This window comes from Amia ocellicauda, chromosome 14 (assembly GCF_036373705.1).
Source record: "Amia ocellicauda isolate fAmiCal2 chromosome 14, fAmiCal2.hap1, whole genome shotgun sequence".
NCBI lineage: Eukaryota > Metazoa > Chordata > Actinopteri > Amiiformes > Amiidae > Amia > Amia ocellicauda.
In genome coordinates, this window is record NC_089863.1 from 12,882,841 (window position 1) to 12,906,864 (window position 24,024).

The following is a 24,024-nucleotide window of genomic DNA, read 5'->3' on the forward strand; positions in this document are numbered from 1 at the left end:
CATGTTCATTGCCTTCATTGCCTTCAATATCTTTTAGGTTGAGCAGTTTATTATTGTATTGAAATGTACATCGGTCTTGACAAATCCCTGTCCATCTGCAAACGGTTATTTTCACTTCTGCTCATAACATACCTTGTCAGATGTAATAAATAATAAAATGTATGAATTCATGTATTTATTTTTAATAGCAAGGAAATCAAGATCGCATGGTCACAGAGGAGTTAAAGTTATAGACCGACTATCTGTATATCATTATTGCAGAACAATGAAAGCTGCTCTTATTTTGGTTTGCTGACCCAATCGCGTTACCCACAGCCTGACTTGATGGTAACAGACACTGTTATATTTAAATTAAATGCAGATAGTCTGTCTTCAGAAGCTGCACATGCTTGTATACTTTTTCTACTTCCTCAGGTTATACCCTATGTAAGAACCATTTAAGTTAAAAACAACCCTTAGGATTTTTGGTTATTTATTTGTTGTTATTTGTTAAATATCTATATATTATTAGAAATAACTAATCAACATAGATTGCAGCATTCCCAGGTTCCCCAAAGCTAAAATATTGTTTTGCTTTTGATATCATTACCCACCCAACGTATAGTTTTCATTTTCCAAAACACAGCAGAATATGATGTATATGTGTGGTGGTTTTAACAGCACATTTTGACACATCAAGTGAGCAACATCACATTTTGCACTTATCTGTATTCACGGACCACAACATAAATAAGAAGGAAATACATTTTAACACCTCATAATTTTCTTGGTAACTATGGTTCCCTTAAATATATTTTGTACACACACCATTTTAAAATATGACTTGGCTTCAATGCCAAAGAAAAGGTATGGCTGCTATGTTTGTTTCTACTGTCTTTGTAATATTTTTCTTTGTTGCCATTGGTGGAAATTGTAGGATTTTTTCCAGATCTTCCATTAATAAAACTATGGCAGTCAATTGCAGTAGCGTTGCACTGCCACAATGTAAAGCAGAGTGATATCAAGCACGGGCAGGGCTTTTCTAACCCAGTGGAAACAAGAGAAGACATCATGGATTGAATTACAAAGAGCTGTAGTATATGTTGGGTTGGACCATCAACAGCCCATGGGTGGCAATGGCTCATCAGACCTTGGGGAGTGGGTGCCTCTTTAGCCCTCTGTGGTAGGGTGTGGTTGGTTTTGCCTCGTCGGGCTTCCATGGTGGGGGACGGGGTGCCTCATCGGACCCTCAGAGGGGGCTGTTGCTGGAAGACAAAAAGACAGTTGTGCTCAGATACTGGTCATGCAATGCAGGACATCTCCAAAAACAATTGTGCATTGCATGTCCATGGCACACCGATGGCATTATGGGCTAGAAAAACAGAGACTAAACAGATGAGTCTTCAGGTGTGATTTAAAGGCTGAGACAGAGGGGGCATCTCTTACGTTGGCTGGAAGATCATTTCACAGATTCGGGGCCCTATAACTGAATGCTCTACAACCTGCGGATTTCGTGTTTATTTTAGGGAGCACTAAGTAACCGGCTTCCTGTGATTCGATAAGGAGAACTTTTACGTAGGGAGGTGCCAGTCCCTTTAGTGATTTAAATGTTAATGTTAATGTTAGTTCTTGCAGCAGCATTTTGTACTGAAGTGCAGAAATAGCTCTGTTTGTGCTCCCTGACAGAATGGCATTACAGTAATCCAATCTAGATGTAATAAATGCGTATATAAATTTCTCAGTGTCATGTAATGAGAGGAATTGTCTATTTGTGATTCAAAAGATCAGAGTAGTTTATGAGGTTTTAAATCAACAAATCACATTTTGTATTTCCTTTAACATGCAGAATCACTCCATAGCACTCTGACTGACTAGTTCAGTTGTCCGCATCACCCGATTCCAGTTTAACGAGTGTCTTTGTAGTGGAAAGTAATTATTAATAAATGCGTGACTCATCATCAGATCTCTGTGATTTCATTGTGAAATGGAAATATATTAACAATGGTATTTACTGCTTTAGTAACAGCAACAACAAATGTCAAAGAGTAAAGACCCTAGATGGACTGAGAGTTTGTTGAGCAATCGTTTAACCTCTGCAATATACTTTCATCAAACGAGACCTACATCATTCCCCTCCCCACTTGCCGTTTGGTCTGGTTTCCTCTACCCTTCCTGTTCTAGATAGCTGATGCTTTTGCCCCTGTTGTAGTCCTCAATATGTGGCTGTCAGCTGAGATGTTACTTTTGAGATTATGTTTTTTTCTGGAGCAACATACTGTACACATTTAATCTGGTTAGTGCGGTATGTCTCATAGACAAGCCCTGCAGTTAGCAACCTACTACTATTTGTGAATAACAAAACTAAAAACAAAGATAATAGTTCAATATCGCTGTTGTTGTAGTTTCAGTAAGTCTGTTTATTCAGAATTATGCCCCAGAACAGTCACACAGAATACAGCAAAAGCTATGGTTTAACAGCTGTCTCCCTCTGCTGGTTATAAGTCTATTATTATACCTCTTTTTATTTATTGTTATTAATTCTTGTATGAAAGACTGTACTTCAATCTATACCTATATGACATATTCCCATGGTTTGTTTTAAGACTAAATTAACCCATGCCACAGTAAAAATCAGAACAGAGATACAGTGATTTGTCTATTGTAAAAAGACAACACGATAAATAGTGTTGTATTGTTTTGTTTACATTCATGCATTTTGTTCAGACAGTTTAATAGCCTTATGCACTTCCAATAGAGGTTTGCTAGTGCTAAACGGAGAGTGAAAGAGAAAATGCTGAAGTGAAGTGAAGCCCATGGTTTTTGAGGGTTTCTAAAGAGTTACTTGACTTTGCCATCACACTCATGGGAGTGCCATTAAAATGTGGTCCATCTCTTCATTGACATCCAGGTCCTGATGACTTGAAGTCTTCATTCTCCACTTCTGTGCCATGCGTGTTTTCTATGTCAAATAAAGCATCCCGTGTTATACATGTATTTAAAGACGACTTACACTTTTGTTACAGTGAAAGAACTAAAACCATTTTCACCATGTTAGTTAGGATAAATAGAGACAGTCCAGGCAGGGGATGCTCTTAAACCCTATGCATGGACATCATAATTGGTACTAGAACCAGATATCTTCCATAAATAGTATAAGTGGCTTGAAGTTGCAAATCGACTCAACTGTTTCTGATGACCCATCTGACATGCACCCCAATGACAGCAGACACCATAATGACCAGGCCCACGGAGAACAGGATGGTCTTCCACAGACACACTGGAAACCTGCCAAGGAAGTCTAAAAAAATATCTGCAATTCTCGGTTCTTTATTGTTTGCTAGTTGTGATCAGTTTAATACATTTTCTGCTGCTTTCCTAGGTGCTAAGCTATGCACAAATTCATTCTGATCAACATAATTCAGCCATCTTTACTTTTGTTACAGTATCTCAGGTGGGCGTATTCAGGGCTGAAGCCTCAATGATATATACTTATTTAAATATGATTCCTAATGGAAAAGTAAACACAGAATTACCTGCATGCCTACATGCCACTATTTCAGTTGCTGTTTTATTATTGACAGAATTAACAGCGGTTCAGGTGAAGATTACATTGCTCCCTAGGGTGAGATAATACTCCAGGCTCTGGGGAGACTCTCCACCTGTAACAGCCGAGCCGTCCCTCTTCCAGGTGTAGGAGACGTTGTTGCCCTTGGCTGTGTTGCACTGCACAGATATCTTGCAGCTTCTGTTTCTTTCAATCCAGCTCTCTTCAATCCGTATTTGGACTTCACTGATGAGTTCTAAAATCAAGAGGGGGAAAATGGTTAAATTATTGTTGTGAAAAGTTAGGAGGGTTAATCATGGTTTGATCAACTCAAGAGAGCAGAGAAACCTCTTACCGTACACACAAAGGTGAACAGTCTGTGTGGGAAGCTGCTCTGATTTTGTGCCCCCTATGAATGTATAACTCACAGTGTCCTCTAGGCGTAGCGGACTGAGGTTTGAACACCATGTAATATCAGCCACTTGTAATCTTCCAATAAACTGAGAATTATTTGTGTATGTCTTTTGAGGATTCATTGCCACTGCAGTAAATGTATATCCTTATGTTCCAAATTATTTAATCATTGAGCTATTTAATTTTTTTTTCAGTTTTCCTTAAAAAAACAAATCCAAATCTTGCAGCAAACTAAAATGTGTTTCTTTTACCTGCTCTGCCATATCACAGGTTTTCTAGCTCTGTTGATTCCAAGTATGGTTAGAGACTGAGTGACCCATAAACTGGAAAGGATTAATTCCTTTTCAGGTTGTGGAAGACTTTCTTTAGTCATACTGTTCTATTTTATTCATTACTCTGAAGTAGTTGTTATATTTTTATGTGCTTTGATTAGCAAATGACTGAATTATGAAATATTATAAAATACTATGTTGCTCCTGTTTACATTTTCCTGTTTAAGTGTGCATAACCATTCTATTGTTTAGATCATTAGAAGGTTTTAAGTCTATGCTATTCACAATTAAGATGTTGGTTTTCATTTCGTCTAGGGGTACACGTGTGAAACAGCTATCGAAATTGCTTTATTTAATGTTAGTCACTGCATATCCAAACTCTTGATACAAAGCCCTTTGTAGTTACAATTAGGAAGTACTCACAGCATTTTCTTTCTGTTGCTCAAGGGTAAAGAGCGCAAAGAAACCTCTTACCGTACACACGAAGGTGAACAGTCTGTGTGGGAAGATGCCCCGTTTTTGTGTCCCCTATGAGCCTATAACTCCCAGTGTCCTCTAGGAGTAGCAGACTGAGTTTTAAGTCCCAGGTATTATTAACCACCTGTAATCTTCCACTAAACTTAGGAGACTTATTTGTGTCTTTCTTTTGAGGACTAATTTCTGCAATATCTCTCTGATTATATTGCCACTGCAGTAAAATGTGCCAAAAAAAAAGTGCCAAATTATTTAAGCCTGAAGGAAAGATGACCGATTCACCCATGATGCCTTTTAGATTCAATTCTGCAGACACTGAGAAGGCCAGAGTCACACCTGAAATACAATAAATAAAATGTGTTATAATAATGTCTCATGTGTGCTATATATTATACATTAATACATTTTAAAAATCTACAAACTACAAACACAGTTCAAATTGTGCTGTCCTAAATGGTTTAACATTTATGCAATGGTTCTGTAGGAGAAACAGAGTTGCAGTTATTATTATTATTATTATTATTATTATTATTATTATTATTACTACTACTACTGATACTACTATTGCTAATAATAATAATAATAATAATAATAATAATAATAATAATAATAATGATTTGATTGAGTTGATTGTACATAATTGTTTTGTTTGTTTCATCTATAATTTAATCATGTTGCAAGGGAGGAGTCATCAAAGACCTAACACAGACTAATACAAACAAAGACTGGTGAATCCTTCAGTACAAAAAGACAGGCCACTTACCATATAAAAGCATGCAAACTGGAAAAAGTGCAGAGAAACAATGAAATGCATGCAACCTGTACATTTTTCAGATCAGTCTGAAATGCCTGTTTCGTAAAACTTTAAAAGGAACTAATTGCATTTCCTTATTTCTTTACTTCAGTGTACTATCTGTTTTTTTTCATGGATGCAGATTCATCATTTTAAATCAGTAGCATCTCTTTATTTCCTGTGGGTTTTGTACACCAGCATTGAAGTCATTTGCATATTTATGTGCAGCCATTTCTGTCTACAGACGTGCTGCTCTGTTTGTTGGTCAAGATGGATGGAAGGGAGGAGAGCGGCTGTGGTTTTGGGTTAGTGCTTGTACGTCACCCTCATCACTACATCATTATCATCATACTTCCAAGAAGTGTGTTTGCATTGCATTATTTCCTATTAATGTATTTTTGTTGGGAGGTGAAAAAACGGAATAAACAAGAATGAATGTTTACAATTTAATATACATGTGCAAAGACAGGAGGAGAAAGAGTGTGTTCGAGAGAGAAAAAGACAGAACGAACAAAAGACATTCATAAGTATTACACTGCGCTGTTTGGACACACTTCTCCAGTTCAAGAGCACATACAGTGCTGAGTCCAGTGTTGTGTTTTAGTGTTCTGGTTCATGTTGCCCTCATCCTAAAAAGATCCACATACAGATCTTTTGGTCTCGATAGTCTTCTCCCAGATTAGGTTTTGCTGGTCTGAGCTTCTGCAGCACATTCCTTTTCTAAATCAAAGAAGACAAGTCTCATTTTAGATACCAACAATCCCACCTTTGCTTTCACCTTTTAATTCAATGTTCTAAAGGTGAGCTTAGATTTAGTTTTTACATTTTCACTTCTTCTCTCAGAGTCAGTCTATACAGACACAGTGGCAACAGGGTAAGTTACATACATTTTACATACAGATAAGTTACATACATCTTTCACCAGCCTCAGGAAAAAAATGGGCTTACTCAAGGAGGAACTGCTTGCGGTGGTCATAAGTGATATTAGAGAGAGATCTTACTTTAATTGCATATCATAATAATAAAGGTTTGAATGGAAGCTGAGATGGATGTAAAATACTCAACTGTTTGTCACAACCTCCCTGATATGGACCCCGACAACAGCAGACAGCATGATGACCAGTCCAATGGAGAACATGATTGTCTTCCACAGGCAGACTGGAAACCCACCCGAGACCGCTAAAAGAAACAAATTTGTGATGGACGAACACATGACATTTTACCTTATTTGTAAAGTCTTATTGTAACAATTGAAACAAGGTGGAACATACTGGTGGTTTCAAGTCTACTTCAATGTGTAAGGCCTATTTTGTTTCTAGGTGACCAAACTAGCACAGTCACACCAGACCAGTAAACATGACTAGACCCCTTTTTAACAAATTCCCTCCACACCCTCAAGGACCATTATTCCCTTAAATTGTTGATAACTAACATGTCTTCCCAGGGTTTGGAATTTCATGATTGAGAGTGGCGTGAAATTTGACAATTTGGGTTCTCCAGGACTAGGACTAGAGAAGACTCCCCTGGGCTAATGCAAGTATCTTCACCCTTTTTAGCTGGAAGAGCCACTCATGGAGCCTGTATAAAACTTCCAATCGAAGTCCCGTTTTAGCACAGGTGAGAAAATTCAACTTAAAAATCTCACTCACTTGCACTGTACTGGCACGTAATCTGTGGCACTGTGATTGTCACGTTGCTTATTTTATTGTGGGCATGGCAAGCAAGAGAGCTTCCCTTGTGGCCACTGGGGCTAAGAGGGAGGTCCAATAGGCTTCCGTTGTGTGTGACCTCATTTCCTGAATTCCCATCGGTCCACGTCCAATGGATTGAAACAGCCGCCCTGCTTGTTACAGAGCACTTCAGTGTCACAGAGCAGTTTCTCCCATCATGGCTGGAGGATGTAATGGCCTCTATGTTTGGTTCAGAGAGTAGAGCTGGTATTGTAAAAACACAGCAACAAAAAACAGCCAAAAGGAAACATTTAAAAAAAATAATTACGTGAGAAGTAGTTTCTCAAATTCTTTAAACGCCTTTGAAAAACTTGTTTAATGTAAATTAAAAAAAGTGCATACATACACTTTTACGCTCAGTCTCAGCACTTCCCTTGTAATGTTATTTGATTAATCCCTTAATGTTTAATGCAGCAGCTTACCAACAAAATTGTTATCACACCTAAACATGGTTTCTTCAGCTTTATGCCCTCCGTAAGTCGAAAGCTACATTCAATACTATGTGGAGTGAGCATTTGAAGGAAAACAGAAACTTTTACAGGAAGACATCCAGTGTAATGGTAACTGTCAATGTACTGTAGTCTTTGAAAGCATATTGAATTACAACACAGGTCTTACCCTGAACGTGCAATCTGTACTCCGCAACTTTATGCCGTTGTCCTTTACTGTCCGTAACTTCAGCCGTGTACAGCCCACTGTCATCCACCTGTGCATTCTTCAAGAGAATGGAAAGGTTCACAGCGCTGAAGCCCACCTTCTCATGTTCTGCATAGTTCTTGACAGTGGAACGATCATATTCCAACATTATGCTGTTGGTTAATTGTGAAATCCACTCCAAGATGTTGAATTGCAGGTTCTGGTATCCCGGCACATCCAGGTGAACCGATTCTCCTTCTGCCACATAAACATCAGTGGCAGGTCCATCAGCTCCTGCCAGAGAAAGGAATTGGGAATAGGGAGACATAGATCCAAAAATAGTTCTCGTTCACAAATTCTCTACAACATGACAAAGGACAAGGGAAGTATGGTATTAACCCCTGAAAGCAGAAAAACAGTTAAAGATTATTTAGAGGATAGAGGGTTATCATGCATGAAAGCAGACAAGGAAGCTATTTGGATCAGCTGTTGCCAAAAGGCTCAAATGGGGAATTCAGAGGAAGTGAAACCTGAATGGGGGATGTACTGTGTGAAAATAAAACAGACACCTAGCAAGAGGAACACTGATGTATTGCACAACTGTCTCTGTTCAATAATAATGTCAGAATGTGGGGACGTCAGCAGTTCTATTTATATTGTTCATAATTCTGTAAACAAGATTTAGTATCACAGTAAATACAGACATTAATAAAATGCAACAAAAAACTTAAAAGTGATAAAGAATATCCAGGATTTATTCTGCTCCTCCTCCTCCTTCTTCTTCTTCATATTATTATAGAGGACAGCCAAAATGCATCCATATTGTTACAGATAGTGGCTGCATAATTAAGCAAAATGCCAGTTGATTGACCTAGAGAAGTCTACTGAATTGGTCACTGTATTGTAATACATTGTATTGTACTGTAATATACTATATTGTAAAAAAATACACTGTAGTGCACAGCCTTTTGAGTTGTGTGTGTTCAAAAGAAAGGGCTTAAATCACTTTTTCTCTTTTCTGTTCTGTTCCACATTTACTCTGCTAAACTCAAAGAGCCTGGTACATTTTACTCTGTGATTAATTACATGAAAGTTCAACAAAAACAATAAAAATGATAGCATTTTTATTTCTTTTAAGAGATGGACACTCTGTTCTCACTCACTAGTGTAGTGTGGTGTACTGTGGTAATAACACAGTAAAATGTAATGTGGTAATAATGCAGTAAAGTGTTGAGTGGTGGTAAAAAATAATAATCAGGATTGGGGGCTGTGCTTTTGAAAGCGACATGGACAGCCACCCAAGCTTCACCCCTGAGGTTTCTTCACCGGCAGAGTGCGATTATGACATCGGCAACCATGAGTTCCTCGCTGTCAAGCTGGTGTTGACTTACCACCGCAATTTGGAATATATCCAGTCAGCCAAACGCCTCAACACCTGACAGGCACGCTGGGCACTCTTCTTCACCCGCTTCCATTTCATGCTAACCTACCGCCCAGGATCAAAGAACATCAAAGTAGATTTACTCTTTTCCCGGTTTGACTCCTCTCCTGCTCCTCAGTCTGTAGAATCCATTCTGTCTCCATCCTGCATTCTGGCTCCTATTCAGTGGAACATCTGGGAATCTCTGATCCAGCTCCTTCTTCTTGTCCAGACCTATGTTCCGCCTTGTGTTCACTCCCACCTTCTTCAATGGCTACACTCGACTCCTTCCTCTGGCCACCCTGATGTCAACTGCACTGTAGTCTTGGTCCAGGAGAAATTCTCGTGGCCTGGTTTAGTGTGTGACTTCACCAGGTTCGTCGGTGCCTGCTCCACCTACATGCAGTCCAAAGCCTCCCGACACCTCCCTGCAGTTCTGCTCGAGCCGCTTCCTGTCCCTCTCTGTCCTGGTCCCACATAGCCGTGGATTTCATCACCGATCTCCCCAAATCACAGGGCTCCATCACCATCCTGGTAGCCATCGATTGTGACCCCATGTGTTCCGCGTCTACAGGTTGCCAGAGGACATTGTCTCCGAGGTCCCCAATTCACCTCCTGTCTGCTCTGGCTTTTTCAAGGCACTCAATGTAAACTGGGAGGGTTACGGTCCAGAGAAGCGCTCCTGGGTTCCTGCCTCCGATGTCCTTGATCCCTCACTTGTCTCAGACTTTCACCTTGCCCATCCTGTTGCTCCTGCCCATCGCCCCCATTGCCATCCCCGCCGTGTCCGGTCAGGTTTGGTTGCGGATGATCGTTGAGAGGGGGTAATGTAACAACCGCAGTATCATGCACTTCCACATGTCCCTCACCCTCTCCATACCAGTCACCTCTCCCAGCTTGCTCCCACACCTGCTTTCCATCATCTGCTTCTCCCACGTCTCACTGTGAAGTTCTGTCAGTTTCTACTACATCACCAAGCAGTCTCCTTGTGTCTTGTTTAAACCATTGTATCCTTGACCTCCGACTTTACCTCTCAGCCACAACCTTGGACTTCCTTCGATTCCCTGTTTGCCTGATCACTTAACACTTGCCTGTGACCACGACCACGTCTTGCCCAGCCTTTTTCTGCCCTGTCCTGTTGGTATCTGACCACCTCTACCTCATCCTGCAATTAGGTCCCCCATTTTCCTGTCATCCCCAGTCCTTCGGACCGTGACATACAACGATTAAACATATTCACAATTGGCAAATCCCTGGTGCCAGACGGGTGCGGATATGTGCTAAAAACGGAGAACATCACACCGCCTCTGAACCTATGGCCAGGTTATATGTATATGTAGGGCCCGACAGATATATCGGTACACCAATATTATCAGCTGATATTGTCTTTTTACAGAAATATTTGTATTGGCACCGATACATTTTCTCAAACTATTGTTTGAATATTTTTTTAAATTACAATAAAATCCTCCATCAGACAATAAATATATACATGTTTATTTGGTAGTACAGTCATTATTATAATTATTTACCATTATTTTTAACTTACTTATGGTGCTTTAGTTTTCAACTGGAAGCATCCAACTCCAAACTGATTCAAGGACACTAGTGAGCGCCGCAGTGAAACAAACCAATAAACATGTGTTTTACTAAAACACTATAAACCAATAGAACATATTTTTGAAAGCTGTGCTGCATTTCAGTATCCATGGTTTCAGTTAATTTATTTTAATTTATGACTGAAGATTAACATATATTATGGCATAGAGGCACATCTTTACAGAAAATAATTAAATCGCTAGTAATTAAAATAAAATAAACAGTAAATGTTTGCTGAAGATGTTAACTGGATATCAGAAAGCAAAAGCTGTCTCTAAATGACAAGCAAGCTCAGATGACAGAGAACAATCTAAATAAAATGTGTGGAAAAAAGCACCTCTCAGACAGTGTTGGATAAAACTGAAGCTATATATTATATTTATAAAACTATTTCAAATTGTGTTTTGGCTGTGATTCATATTGCAATATGCTTAACATATGTATTCAATAAGTTACACTTTGGAGGGCATTTTTAAATACATTTTTGTTTTAAATCCAGCTGTGCTCTGCTGCCTGCACTGACCTGCCACTGTTGGATCGGCAGTATTGAGCACTGAGCAGGACTTGTGAACCTGATGTGTGTAAAATGCTAATGTGAGCTAGGCCATTACTATTACTATTATTATTATTAATAATAATACTTTATTTATATAGCACCCTTCATACAAACAGTGCTTAACAGGGTCAAACAGACAGAGAAAATCATATTCCTTGTTTTAATGTGTAGAACATGCATATTTTTATATGTTTAAATTATTCTTCCTTATTCTAATTTAATTTATTTTTACAATGTTTGATTTGTGGTTGTTATTTAAGATGGAAATGAATGTTATTATGTCAAATTTAAAAATCCTGCCTTCAGTGCATATTTGACAATTTCTCTCTGACAGGGAGATTTGAGGTATCAATGCTAGAAAATGTCTGTTTTGCATGCTAACACAAAGTAAATATTGGCAGATATATCAATAATTGGGAAGTTGTGCTTCCCGATTATCAGTATCGGTATCGGACCCAGTAAACCTGAAAGGAGGAGGAGAAAAAACAAATCTAAAAAGAGGTATTTCATCATTACTATTGTTAGCTAATCTCTTCTGAATATGGCTCAAGTCTTGCCATCATCAGTGTAAATCATGTGGTTTCTCGGGAGTTAAAAGAAGTCTAGGAGAGTCATATTTTAGGACTCTGCACCTGTTGAACCAATTAATGCTTTGGCTCCCCTCTGTGCCCACAAAAGGCACAGCACATTATAGACAGCACATACAAGTTTAATGTATTTATTCAGTAATTTGTTATGCAGTTCTGTTTATTGAGTGCAGTAATTTATTTGATGTATCTATACTATGTGCAATAATGGTAAATAATACATTATTTTGTTATTACTTGCTGTTGCCCGCTATTTTATTAATTCATGTGTGCGCTTGCCAGTTTTGTGGTAGTAATAATTTTGTATTAGTGTTGTTATGTATTATTCTTTATATGAAATCAGTATTTAGCAACAAATGTTGTAAATATAATAATTTAATATAATATTGAAAAAAAAATGAGATGGGTGGGTGCGTCATCCCCAAATCTTGCCTAGGGCAGCAAAAGTGCCAGAGCCGGGCCTGTCCATGCACATACCAAACTTCGATCAGTGAGCATTACATAGTACATTGCTTTTTAGATTTATTGTTACCTATATTATACAATAATACAAGGACATGACCTGTCTTTGATTATTGGGCTCTTGTTTGCATATTAAAGGAGTTAAGATGTTGACTTTACTTTTTAAAAGATTTTTCAGTGTTATGAAATACAGGGCTCTAGTTTTGGAACCAATATACATTTTATATGGAAGCCGAGGGGTGCAAAGGGAGGAGCTGCAACCACGGGAGGAAAGGTGGTGGTAGCATCAAAATAAGAGCAGCGCTGCATCTGCGAGAAAATACCATCTGCGTTTGTGTCAATCAAATAGATGCAATTTTGAGAAGGTTTTTCTGGTAAACTACAATATAAAATAAATAAATAAAGTTACATAAATAACCAAACCTGTTTCTCCCCAAATCGTCATACACTTTTATCCACTTCAACACTTCCTGGTCCCATAATGAACATGATATTGTGTATGTAATTTCTGGCCCAACATTTAAAGCCCTGCACGGGCCTCTAATCTAGGCCCAGCCCGGCCCTTGTCCGACAGCTCATCACAATCTCGGCCCGAGTCCGACTGGAGCCCGTGGTTTTTTTTTCCCCCATTATACAGCCTATACTATTTTTGCAGCCATTAAAATAGCTCACTTTTGTTTTTGATGAAAAGTATTTATATTTATTTTCGTTTCTTTATTAAGTTAATTTAGATTTTTTTTTAAAGTGACGACCGAGCGACCGACAGTGAGTTGATCACGTTTGATCAATTTAGCCTCTCAAATCAACACTTGACTTGCTTACAATAAAATCCATAGATATAAAACACTTCAAGCAAATCACACAATGCTAGTTTAAATGTTCATGATCACCACCACAGTAAAAAGGCATTTTTGACGAGCTGACCAGGCTGCTCTGCTGCTCGCAACGACGTGCGGAAAAACGAGCGATCTAAACAAATACAATAAAACACGCAGGTCATGTGACGTCACAAATCAATCGTCACACAGAACATGGCCATTCAAATATCCAACAGTTAGACTAATGGAAATAAAGTCCAATCAAACGAAACACAAGACAGCCTGCTAGTCTTAACATGGAGCCAGAAGTACAGTCTGTTACAGAGCATCGTGGAGAGAAAGCACCGCGTCCACAGCGGAGGTTTCAGTCAGTCCGGTTTCTTCTGTAACTTCCAGCTGCGCTGAAGACGCGCCGCCGCCGCCGGGGACACTTCTGCCCCGTTTCCACTGGCGGACGCACCGTGTTTTGTGGAGGTTAAATATCTGCTGCTGTGTCCACTGAGGACACGAGTCTCTATCAGAGGAGTGAGTCTGACTGAGACACAGGAGGACAGCAGACACATTGTGTCGGAAATATAATCTCAAGAGCCGAGCGATCACGAAGAAATTACAGTTGTATTAGCAGCATGGAGTGAAATCCAGTACAGAGACAATGACTGATACAGTTCATATCAGTGCATTAAACACTGTGATTCACAGACTAGTGACAATAAACTGAAGGATAATAATGTATTAAACTGTATGACAGCTGGCCGGTGTTCAGGCTGTGTGTGTGAATGTGTGCAGGACAATCCAGACACAGTCAGTGTGAAGGAACACGAGTCATTAATGTGTCCATTTACAATTAAATTAATGAATAAATACATACAGCAGATCTGGGTTTCCCTCTAAAACATTAAGGACTGGTTTAATAAATGCGTCCATAAACGCCATGACTGAGACGCGCACTTTAGTTCAATTAAAGCTGCTCTATTGTATCCGGATGATTAATGTGAAACGTGTGTATTGTGTTTCAAGTGTAACTTGCCCTGGTTAAGGATCTGATAAGTACATTATAAATAATACGGCAAAAAGTATCGTTTGCAGTTACAAATCTGCAGAAAGAGTAATACATTATGTGCGTTTAAACTACATATATAGCAGCACAAATGATGACGATAATAATATCAACACATATTCGCTATTTAGTATTATTGTTGCGCATGGAAACGTATTCTTATGGAAACATGCGCATAACATGCTCTCCGTGGGAAACCTGTGTGCATGTGTGTGCGTGAGCAGACTGTGTCATGCGTGTCAGTGTGCTAGGTTATAAAACGTCTTTCTGTGTTTGTTTTACCATCATCAACTTCTCATAGTTTCTTTTAATTAATTAATGTCTAAAAATTAAAAGGAGGAGGAGCCTAAAACAGGCCCGATGCCCGGCTCGCGTGTGAACTATGACGTGAAAATTGGCCCGAAGCCCCCCGGCCCGAGGGGTGTAAATAAGTCCGGGCCGTCGGGCTCGGGCAGAAATGCAGGGCTCTAGACATTTTACTGCTGGCTGATGTTGTCTCCGAGATGCCACTGCTCCTATCTCCCGTGTTTGCAGATCCTCGCTTTACAGCCCTTTGCTTCAGTAATTTTACAGTTTAGCACATAAGAAAGTGATGGAGAAACTGTGCACTTAATTAATTTAAATTAAAGCCAACATCAACATCATTTATTTGTGCAGGATGAGAAACACTATTAATTTGCTTTGGCAGCACCAATGCGCAGATCAATTAGCAGTGTTAAATCGCTTTTATATTATATTGTAGATTCCGCGATTCAGGAAAGCAACACATCAGAGAGAGGGTGAGTCAGGTTTGATGGGAAATACAATAAACTAAATCTCACTCTTCTACTTCTCCCCCACAAGAACTGGCAGAGGGATCACCTATATCTCCTTGGCCCCATGATCCTTTCTCCTCAATCACTTTGACCCCAAAACTGCACAACAACCCCTCTGTGGACCGTTATCTCCCAGAAAGTGCATTCAGAGAGTCAAGGACTTAAGGTGAAAGAGTGGCCCCAATGTACCCTAAGGCAGGAGAGCGTTGTGAGGAATACGCTTACATGAAACAATTAGTCACATCTCCATGTACAGTAACAGACTATTCATCTCAGACCTCCCAAAAGCAGGACTATTGCGATGAACAAGTAGGGGTTACAGAAGTAGATTAAGTTCAAACCAAAACCAAGGCCAGAGGCAAGATTGAGGTCTGCAATAAAAGGTCACAGGTCACCAGAAAGAAAAGACAGATGCGCCAAAAACAGCCACTTTACCTGACAGTTGAAACCAGCCCAGGACTGCTAAAGAAAGCAGTGCGCTCATTCTCCTTCTTCACTCAACACTGTTTTCCCATGCTGATATTTCAAGGCCACAGGATACAGAAGTCCGTTTGACAGCCCAAAACTTCTGCATTTGCCTGTGTGTCTAGTATGACCACACACAGACATAGCTGTTCAACCTCCACTCCACCAAATTAGCAACAATGAAGAAATAATCATTTTAAAAATCCCCTGCAATTCACAGAACTGCACCAGCCATTGTGTAAGCATCCTTTCTAAGATGGAGTAAACAGACAACACTGGTCTTATGTGATGTTGCCATTCAAAATACAAATTGTTCCTAATAATACATACCCATACCTACACTCAAAAGTCGAAAATAAATAGGGAATCAAACTATATCAGCTACTTCCCAAATGACTGCTCTGTTCAATCATGTTCTCAAACAACTGTCAATTAGATATTATAAACTGTTTCTCTTTCACCCTCCACACACCGCGCTCTTTCATATTTAAGGAAGGTCAGTTTATTTCTTCCTTCCTACCAGCCCCACCTAGTTGGACAAGCTCGTGTTTGAAGAATTGAAAGAATCATTGAAGAATCGCAGTAAAGACAATACGAGTCCGTTGGTTTGTTTCACTTTTGTTAGAAGCGACAGGAACAACAGAAAGAGATGCTTTTGTTCCTGCTGCTGTTCGCAGCCTTCAAGACGTCAGGTAGCGCTGTAACTTTACTTTCCATTTCTCCCAAATTCCTCTCTGTATCTGTAATATTATTTTATGTTGACCATCAACAGCTGATGAAATAAAAAGCACATCATTGTTCTCACACAATAAACCACTTAATCATGTATTGTGCGTTTTGCTTCCGCCTTTTGCATGAGAACAAAGTACATAAACGCGAATTTAACAATTCAAGGCAAGTGGCAGTTTCCACAAAATAGTGGTTTAACATCATCCAGTTGTTATGACGTGCATTTCACGGTTTAGCGTCTATATGTACGCTGTATTGTTCAAGCATTTCAATACATACATTCATTAAAATAATCGATGCGTGTGATGATACAATAAAATCGTATGTAGGATTAGCTGACCTTTAGGACAGTGAGCAGCGCATAGACCTCAGTATGACCAGGTTCACACATACCTTGACTGCAGCTAAAGCGAGAATAACTACAACTGTGTTACGAACATTAGTTCAATGTTCAAAATAATTGCTAACAGTCTTTAGAGGTACGGTAACATTTTATCATAAAATGGTGGTGTGATTCTACATTCATTAATTTGAATACCACAGCATTAAAACATCAATACGTAGAAGTATTTACAAGTTGCCACAGACAGAGACAGGAGAGTACAGGTGAGAGGCAGCCATCTTGTTGTTTGACTAGTTTCAGATCAGTCTTAGCATTGCTCTTTTTGTCTTAAGTTTGCCTTAATTGACATTAGCATTGTCTGTAGTTTGCCTAAATTGAAGTCAATTCAGTTCAGCTGCTGAGTTGGTGAAAGTTACCAGGTTGTAGAAGGGAGATTATGTCTAGGACTAGCAGGCATTCTGTTCCAGGAGGAGCCAGGTGGGGCCAGTTAGGTGTGAATTGGGGGCAGGTAGACAAAAGCTACTTAAAGCAGCTGTTGAGAAAGAGCTGCGCTGTTTCTCGGTCACAAAAAGTTAAGCAGTTGACTAGGGATTTGAAACCAAGAGACTTGTTGGGGGGGGAAACAAAAAAACAACAACTAACATTTAGAAGCATGTGGCCACTACAGTGTCAGGTTTGCAGAATGATTGCCTTCCTGGATGAACTCATCCAAGATGGCTTCATTTGTGAACATTGTCGGCAGGTTGAAATCCTAGAGATCAAGGTTCGTGATCTTGAGGCTCGGCTTGTCGATCTGCGCTGTATTAGGGATATAGAAGAATTGGTCAGTCAGCCCATGAGAGAGATGGTGTGCACACCAAAACCTAGGAGAGTTGAGACCTTAGAGCAGGACAGCGTAGAGAACTGCTGGGTTACAGTAGGTCGTAACTGCAGAAAAGGGCGCGCACAACCCCTAGAGACACCCCAAGAGATAGAATTGCCCAACAGGTTCCAACTGCTGGACACCGAGTTGGACAGTGACAGCTCAGAGGGTGATGGGAGGGCAATTGAGCACCAGAGCACCATGGTGCCCACTCCCCCCAGAAGAAGGAGGTAGTTATAGTAGGAGACTCAATTCTTAGAGGTGTAGATCACACAGTGTGCTCTAGTGACAAGGAGACCCGCATGGTATCTTGCCTGCCTGGTGCTCAGGTTGCAGATCTCCCTAAACCAGTAGACGGGCTACTGGCCAAAGCCAGGGGAATCCACTGGTCATAGTCCACAATGGAACCAATGACATAGGAAAAGGTAGGACAGAGGTTCTGCAAAACAAATTTTAAAGAGTTAGAAACAAAACTAAAGAGCAGAACCTCTATGGTAGTTTTCTCTGAAATACTTCAGGTACCACATGCCAGGCCAGGGAGACAGGCAGAGATTAGAAAGTGTAACACGTGGTTGAAAGCTTGGAGTAGGGAAGAGGGGTTTAGGTTTATGGAGCATTGGTCTTTCTTCTGGGATAGATGGGACCTGAAAAAACTGGATGGTCTGCACCTAAACAGAAGGGAGGCTAATCCATTGGGAGAGTGTATGTGCAGTGAAATTGAGAATCATTTAAACTAGGAACCAGGGGTGTAGGGGGCTCTGACAATGGGAGATGTTCCTCTAAGGAATTAAAACAAAGGGAAACTGCCAGTAGGAAAGTCCTGAAATGTTTGTACCTCAGTGCCAGGAGTATAAGGAACAAGATGTTAGACTTGGAAGTGTGGAAGAAAAAACATCTTCAATCAGGTTGGACGTTAGTTGCAAAGCCTTTAATACACGCAGCGTGGAGAGGAACAGTGAATCAAGAAGATCCCAAAGTCACTCTGCCTTCATTTAAAAGTCAGAGGCTTTTATACACAAGAATCAAAGATCTGGTTACAATCACAGAGTCATTACTATATTATCATTAGAGAATTAGCTAAGCAGAATATATATCATTATAAGACAGAGTTCATAGGTCAATACACAGATTAGGGAGCAGGCACTTCAATCATACTGTTTGACATTGTCTCCAAGGTTCTCATCGTAAATAACGAACAGAAAACAAGCTACCTTCTGGCCTGTCCATCTGGCTTGACCTTATCTTTCTTAAGTATACAAAAGAGTAAAATAGATATGAAGGAAAGAATTCTAACTTTCCTTCCACAGAAGCCACAGTGCTAGCATTTGACTACGATGTTGTAGGAGTGACAGAAACATGGCTTACAGAAAATGATGCGGATGAATACAAGTTGGAAGGATACACACAGTTTAGGAGAGACAGGCAAAATTGAAGAGGGGCTGGGGTAGCATTATATGTGAAAAATGACATTGAGGCAGAAGAACTTATATTAAATCCCAGTAACGGAACAGAATCTTTGTGGGTTACACTTTTGAAGAAGAGATCTGGAGGATTAGTGGTAGGAGTGTGTTACAGACCACCAAACTCAGATATTCAGCAAGATGCTGCATTGTACAGTGCAATCAGGACTGCATGTAGCAAGGATGTGGCTGTTATAATGGGGTATTTCAATTTCCCAAACATAGACTGGGAAAGCCCAGTGGGGACGACAGAAGCAGAAATAGAAATGGTTGAGATGGTAAATGCTGCTTTCTAACTCAATTTGTCAGGGAACCAACCAGAGAGAGCACATGTATTGACTTGATCTTTTCAAATGACCAAGATAGAGTGAGGGGGACAGTAGTTGGAGAACCAATGGCAAACTGTGATCACAATATGGTTAGCTTTGAGGCATTCTTTCAAAAACAAGGACCAAGTCTAAAACAATGGTCTACAATTTTAGAAAAGCAAACCTTGAAGGTATGAGGTGGCACTTAGAAGAGGTGCACACTGGAGCACACTGGATACAGATTCAGTTGAAAATGAATGGTTATATTTTAGGAATATACTGCTTGAGGCTCGGGAGCAATTCATACCAAAACTTAGCAAATTGAGGACCAAAAAACACTGGCAAAAATGGTTTAATAGAGGTATGCAAAAAAATATCAAAAGAGAAAGAAAATGTTGTATAGCGCATACAAAAGGGATGGTGATGAAACAAAATACATAGAATATGTTGAGCTGCAAATAGACCTTAAGAAATGGATCAGGAAAGCAAAGAGGGAAATAGAAAGAAACATAGCTATCGGAGCTAAAACTAATTCAAAGAGCTTTTTCAATATTACAATAGCAAGCGATCAATAAAGGAGGAAGTGAAACAGATAAAGGGCAAAAATGGAGGCATCTTGGAAAACGAACAAGATGTGGCAAATGTTCTAAATGTGTATTTCACAGAGGTTTATACAAAAAAAAATGGATAACATGCCACAGGTTGACAATCAGTCCAGTCAAACCCTAAGAGAGATCAGGATAAATGAGGAGGAGGTACTAAAGGGACTAGCAGAATTAAAAACAAACAAATCACCTGGGCCAGATGGGATATTTCCAACAGTACTTAAAGAAATGAGGGAAATTATTTATAGGCCGCTAACTCAAATATTGCAAATGACACTTAGAACAGGGGATGTGCCAACTGACTGGAAGACAGCAAATGTCACACCAATCCACAAGAAAGGGGACAAAACTGAGCCAGGAAATTACAGACCAATCAGTCTCACCTGCATCACCTGTAAAATGTTGGCAAAAAATATTAGACAGAAAATAGAGGAGCATCTTAATGAAAACCATATTCTTGGAGATAGTGAACATGGGTTTAGGTGAGGCAGATCATGTCTTACTAATTTATTAGAATGTTTTGAACATGCAACTGCAGCTGTAGATCACGTGAAATCATACGTTTTATCTGACTTACAACATAAGTGCAAACAAAGTGCAAAAATACAGAGAAGCACAAGTTCAAATTTGGCTAAGATGTTAAGAAAAAAATCAATTAAAAAATACTAAAGTAACTTTAGACATATTAAATAGGTATCATTCATTAAGTATGTGTCTATTAAAACAGTAGATTTATACTTTTTCTAGAAAATAATCTCCAGGCTCAGCATCTCAGGGAGTGAGACCGACCCAGCAGCACATCAACACAATACAGACAGAGGCCAGAGGGAGCGGCAACCTTAGAGACCACAGCGAAAGACAAGTGCAGGGAGACACAGTCACACTAGAGTCACACCGGATCATGAGTGAATCCAGCAGGTCTGTAGTGAGATAGGGTTAACACAAAACAATCAGGCGCAGAAAAAGAGAGATGGGTTAGAAATAGAGAAAACCAATAAATAGATACATACATACATATATGCATAAATCAATAAATAACCATAATAACAGGGTGAGTTATAAAGACCAAACCGACACAGTTTAATATTTGAACGTTTTATGAAGAATTTGCTTCACCAAAACAGTTTACACAGTCACTCCACTGATGCCCTGACAGGATCACACTGCAGTGGAGGGGCTTCACAAGCAGCACGTCCTGCTCTCAGCACCGCGGTGGGGGTTTGCAGGGAGCTGCACGGTTCTATCAACAACACAAAACAGACCCCTAATGACTGAGAATTTATCACCAGAAAGCCTGTACAAAGTCAGCGGTCAGGCACTTCTATCCTGTCTGAGTAACGTGATTCAGTAACATCTCTCAGTGATATTCTGTATGAATTCTATGTAGTTCTTATCTGGGTGTCTGATTTTAAGTCTTCCTTTTTAATGGTTTTAAACCATTTTTGCAATTAAGTGATATTGTACAGATATGTGAGACACCAGATGTATTTTGCAAACTGCTTTATGAGACTCATTGTCTGTATCTTAGTAATGTACAATTGTGTTGAAACATGTACACTGTACTGAAATACATGACATACTGATGTGATAGATTTGACTATTTCGCTACAAATGTTGATATTTGGAAATGCTTTATTATTATTATTATTATTATTATTATTATTATTATTATTATTATTATTATTATTATTATTATTATTAATATTATTATTATTATTATTATTATTATTATTATCATTAATATTATTATGTTTAATATCATTATTATTATTTATCGTGAGACGCCCTTATCCAGGGCAACTTACAACATCAGTGAATATAAAATGTATTTTCTATATCAAAGTCATTTCTGGTTGTAACAAAGCACACATAGCAAACAGAAATAGTCAATACTTTATATTCAAAATAATGCCCTGCTCTGTTTCAAGAGCCAAGTTTAGCCATTTGGCATTCCTTTTAACTGTATGTAGTCTGGTGATAACATAAAGCTGTTTTTTATGTTTATATATAGTGACAGACTGACAGACAGACACAGCATCACCCTGAACAGATCTGTCAAATCAACAGCTAGGACCTAACAGCATATAGCTTAAGCATCTGGGGTTTAAAACAGCATTGCAGATTCTCATTAACCCTTTTGATAGTTTAATGATTATCTTTGAAACATGAGCAGAAACAGGACCAGCACAATTCAGATTAATATTCTATACATTGAGCTGATGTAGCATCATTTCCTTCCTTCCTTCCCACCTTGTGTATGTTTTACGCTTTACGGTACAAGTTTTACCCCAAATAACGTTCAAAATAAGTAAAGTAGTTAAAAAGTCAAAAGTTATGCACATCAACCTGTTCGATGTGTCCCTATATACAAATTAAAGAAGTATTGTTTTAATGACCTCCTTGAATCCTGTACACTCTGAGTCATCCAACGTTTTGCTAAAAAGGGCTGATCTGACCGCGCTGGGGAGAAATCAGTGGGGGAGGAGAGTCCAGATAAGAAAATAAATAATAAAAGCTCCGGCCTCTGTGGAGAGCCACCTGAAAAGCTGCGAGGAATGCGGCCCGTACATTCACAGCCCCTCTCTGATCTGAACCCCTGACACAGATCCTCCAGAGCCGGACTCTAACCGGACTCTAACCAAACTCTAACCTGATAGGCTATTCCTTCAGTGCCCTGTCAACTCCGCCCCCAAATATACTAATTATTCACCGATCCGAGGATACTAAAGACGTAGACACCTCCTCATCACCCCCAATTGCTCAAAAAGCTCCGGACCAACAGGACCCTTGTCCATTTGAAAGAGGTAACTGCTTTGGCCCTGTTGAAGAGACAGCCTCGCGGATCTCGCTTAAGTAGAAGTATCTATGTTACTAAAGAATCGTGAGGGCTTTAATAGAGCTCTTTTGGAGCTTCACTCGATAGGGAAAAATAGCTATTCTACTAAATAAATCGGGAGGACTTAAATACAACTGTTTTGGAGCTTCACTAGCGTAGGGAAAAATATCTATGTTCTCTAAAGAATCTGAAGGATATACATAGCGCTCTTTTGGAGCTGCATACGTATAGAGAAAAATAGCTATTTTACTAAAGAATCAGTCTGGCTTAAAGACAAATCTTTTGGAGGGTTTGAAAAACAGTTGAAGACCCCCACCACCCTGCACATTCCTTCGGAATCCATCAATATGGTAATTATTCTGTGACGTGGTACAAACACCCCCCACCCCCTAGGAAGCGGCCCCCCGAGTTCAACTCAAGTTCAAGGTCAAAAGGTCAAATCACCCTTAACCCCCCTTAGGAGGGCCCCCCCACCCCCCTAGGAAGGGCCCCCCCGAGTTCAACTCAAGTTCAGGTCAAAGGTCAAATCCTCCGCAGCCCCCCCTTTTTAAAAATTGCCCTATATTACTACTACCTGGTGTAAGAGAATCTGGAATGCTTGGTTTTCCAGTCAATCTAAATAAATAGTTGGACTGAAAACTCATAGTCAATTGGTTTCTCTTTTAAGATTCTTTTTAGAGGGAAGATGCGGTCAAGTAACAGATGTGCAATAATCATTTATTTTGACAAAAATAGGAAACTAATATCATTAAATTATATTACTGAAAATAAGTAATATTAAGCTTCTGCTGGATTACAGTAAGATACAGATAATACCCATTTTCTTCTTTCTCCTCACAGTACAGCTTATAGGCCAGTCTGGTCAGGCAGGAAGCGGTGTGTCTCTCTCTGTCTCTCCTCTCCAGCTCTGTCTTGTGTCTCGTTGCAGGATGAAGAAGTTAAGAGAACTCAAATTCTCTTTGTTTTCCCTTTTATAAGGTTTCCTTCCAACCAATAGCATTTTGCCACCACCATGACTTGGGTGCCTTATGCTAAAGTAATTTAGAAGTGGGGGTCATTTTGAATTTGACTAGGAGCCAATCAGAGGACAGGTCCCTTTTTGGTCTCTGGTCATAAAGATAGGGTTACCAGGGCTACCAGGGAACTTAGATAAAAGGGAGGAGGTCTGTTTCCTCTACCAAACCAGATGATATAGAATTTCCCATAGAAAAATATATTCTAACAAATAATATCTTACAGTCCCCACCTTGGGAGGGAAAA

At 39.5% G+C, this 24,024-nt stretch overlaps 1 protein-coding gene and 1 long non-coding RNA gene across 3 annotated transcripts; both read right to left on the minus strand.

Annotated features, from left to right (window-relative positions):
* Nucleotides 1-1,601: 1,601 nt before the first annotated feature.
* On the minus strand, nt 1,602-3,561 carry LOC136768750 (uncharacterized). The gene is made up of 2 exons (XR_010822025.1): nt 3,164-3,561; nt 1,602-2,938 (listed from the first exon to the last, which is right to left on the minus strand). It is a non-coding gene; the product is annotated as an uncharacterized LOC136768750 (long non-coding RNA).
* A 2,347-nt stretch (nt 3,562-5,908) lies between these two features.
* LOC136768749 (SLAM family member 9) lies at nt 5,909-15,744 on the minus strand. 2 transcript variants are annotated; one of them, XM_066723109.1, is made up of 5 exons: nt 15,592-15,744; nt 7,825-8,136; nt 7,126-7,386; nt 6,542-6,655; nt 5,909-6,196 (listed from the first exon to the last, which is right to left on the minus strand). In XM_066723109.1, the coding sequence occupies exons 1-5, from the start codon at nt 15,638-15,640 to the stop codon at nt 6,156-6,158; spliced, it is 777 nt and encodes a 258-aa protein (XP_066579206.1). In that variant the 5' UTR covers nt 15,641-15,744; the 3' UTR covers nt 5,909-6,155. The 2 variants fall into 2 exon arrangements, with proteins under 2 accessions (XP_066579206.1, XP_066579205.1); XM_066723108.1 differs by having other exon boundaries at nt 7,126-7,410; nt 15,592-15,741.
* Between the last annotated feature and the right edge of the window lie 8,280 nt (nt 15,745-24,024).

Excerpts from the sequence above, each read along its gene's own strand:
- LOC136768749 (XM_066723108.1), bottom strand. The coding sequence starts at position 15,640 with ATGAGCGCACTGCTTTCTTTAGCAGTCCTGGGCTGGTTTCAACTGTCA. Across the intron at positions 6,656-7,125 it reads TACGTGCCAGTACAGTGCAA|CGGTCTCGGGTGGGTTTCCA; the intron begins GTGAGTGAGATT and ends TGTTTCTTTTAG. Across the intron at positions 6,197-6,541 it reads CAGGGAGGTTGTGACAAACA|AAAAGGAATGTGCTGCAGAA; the intron begins GTTGAGTATTTT and ends TCTTTGATTTAG.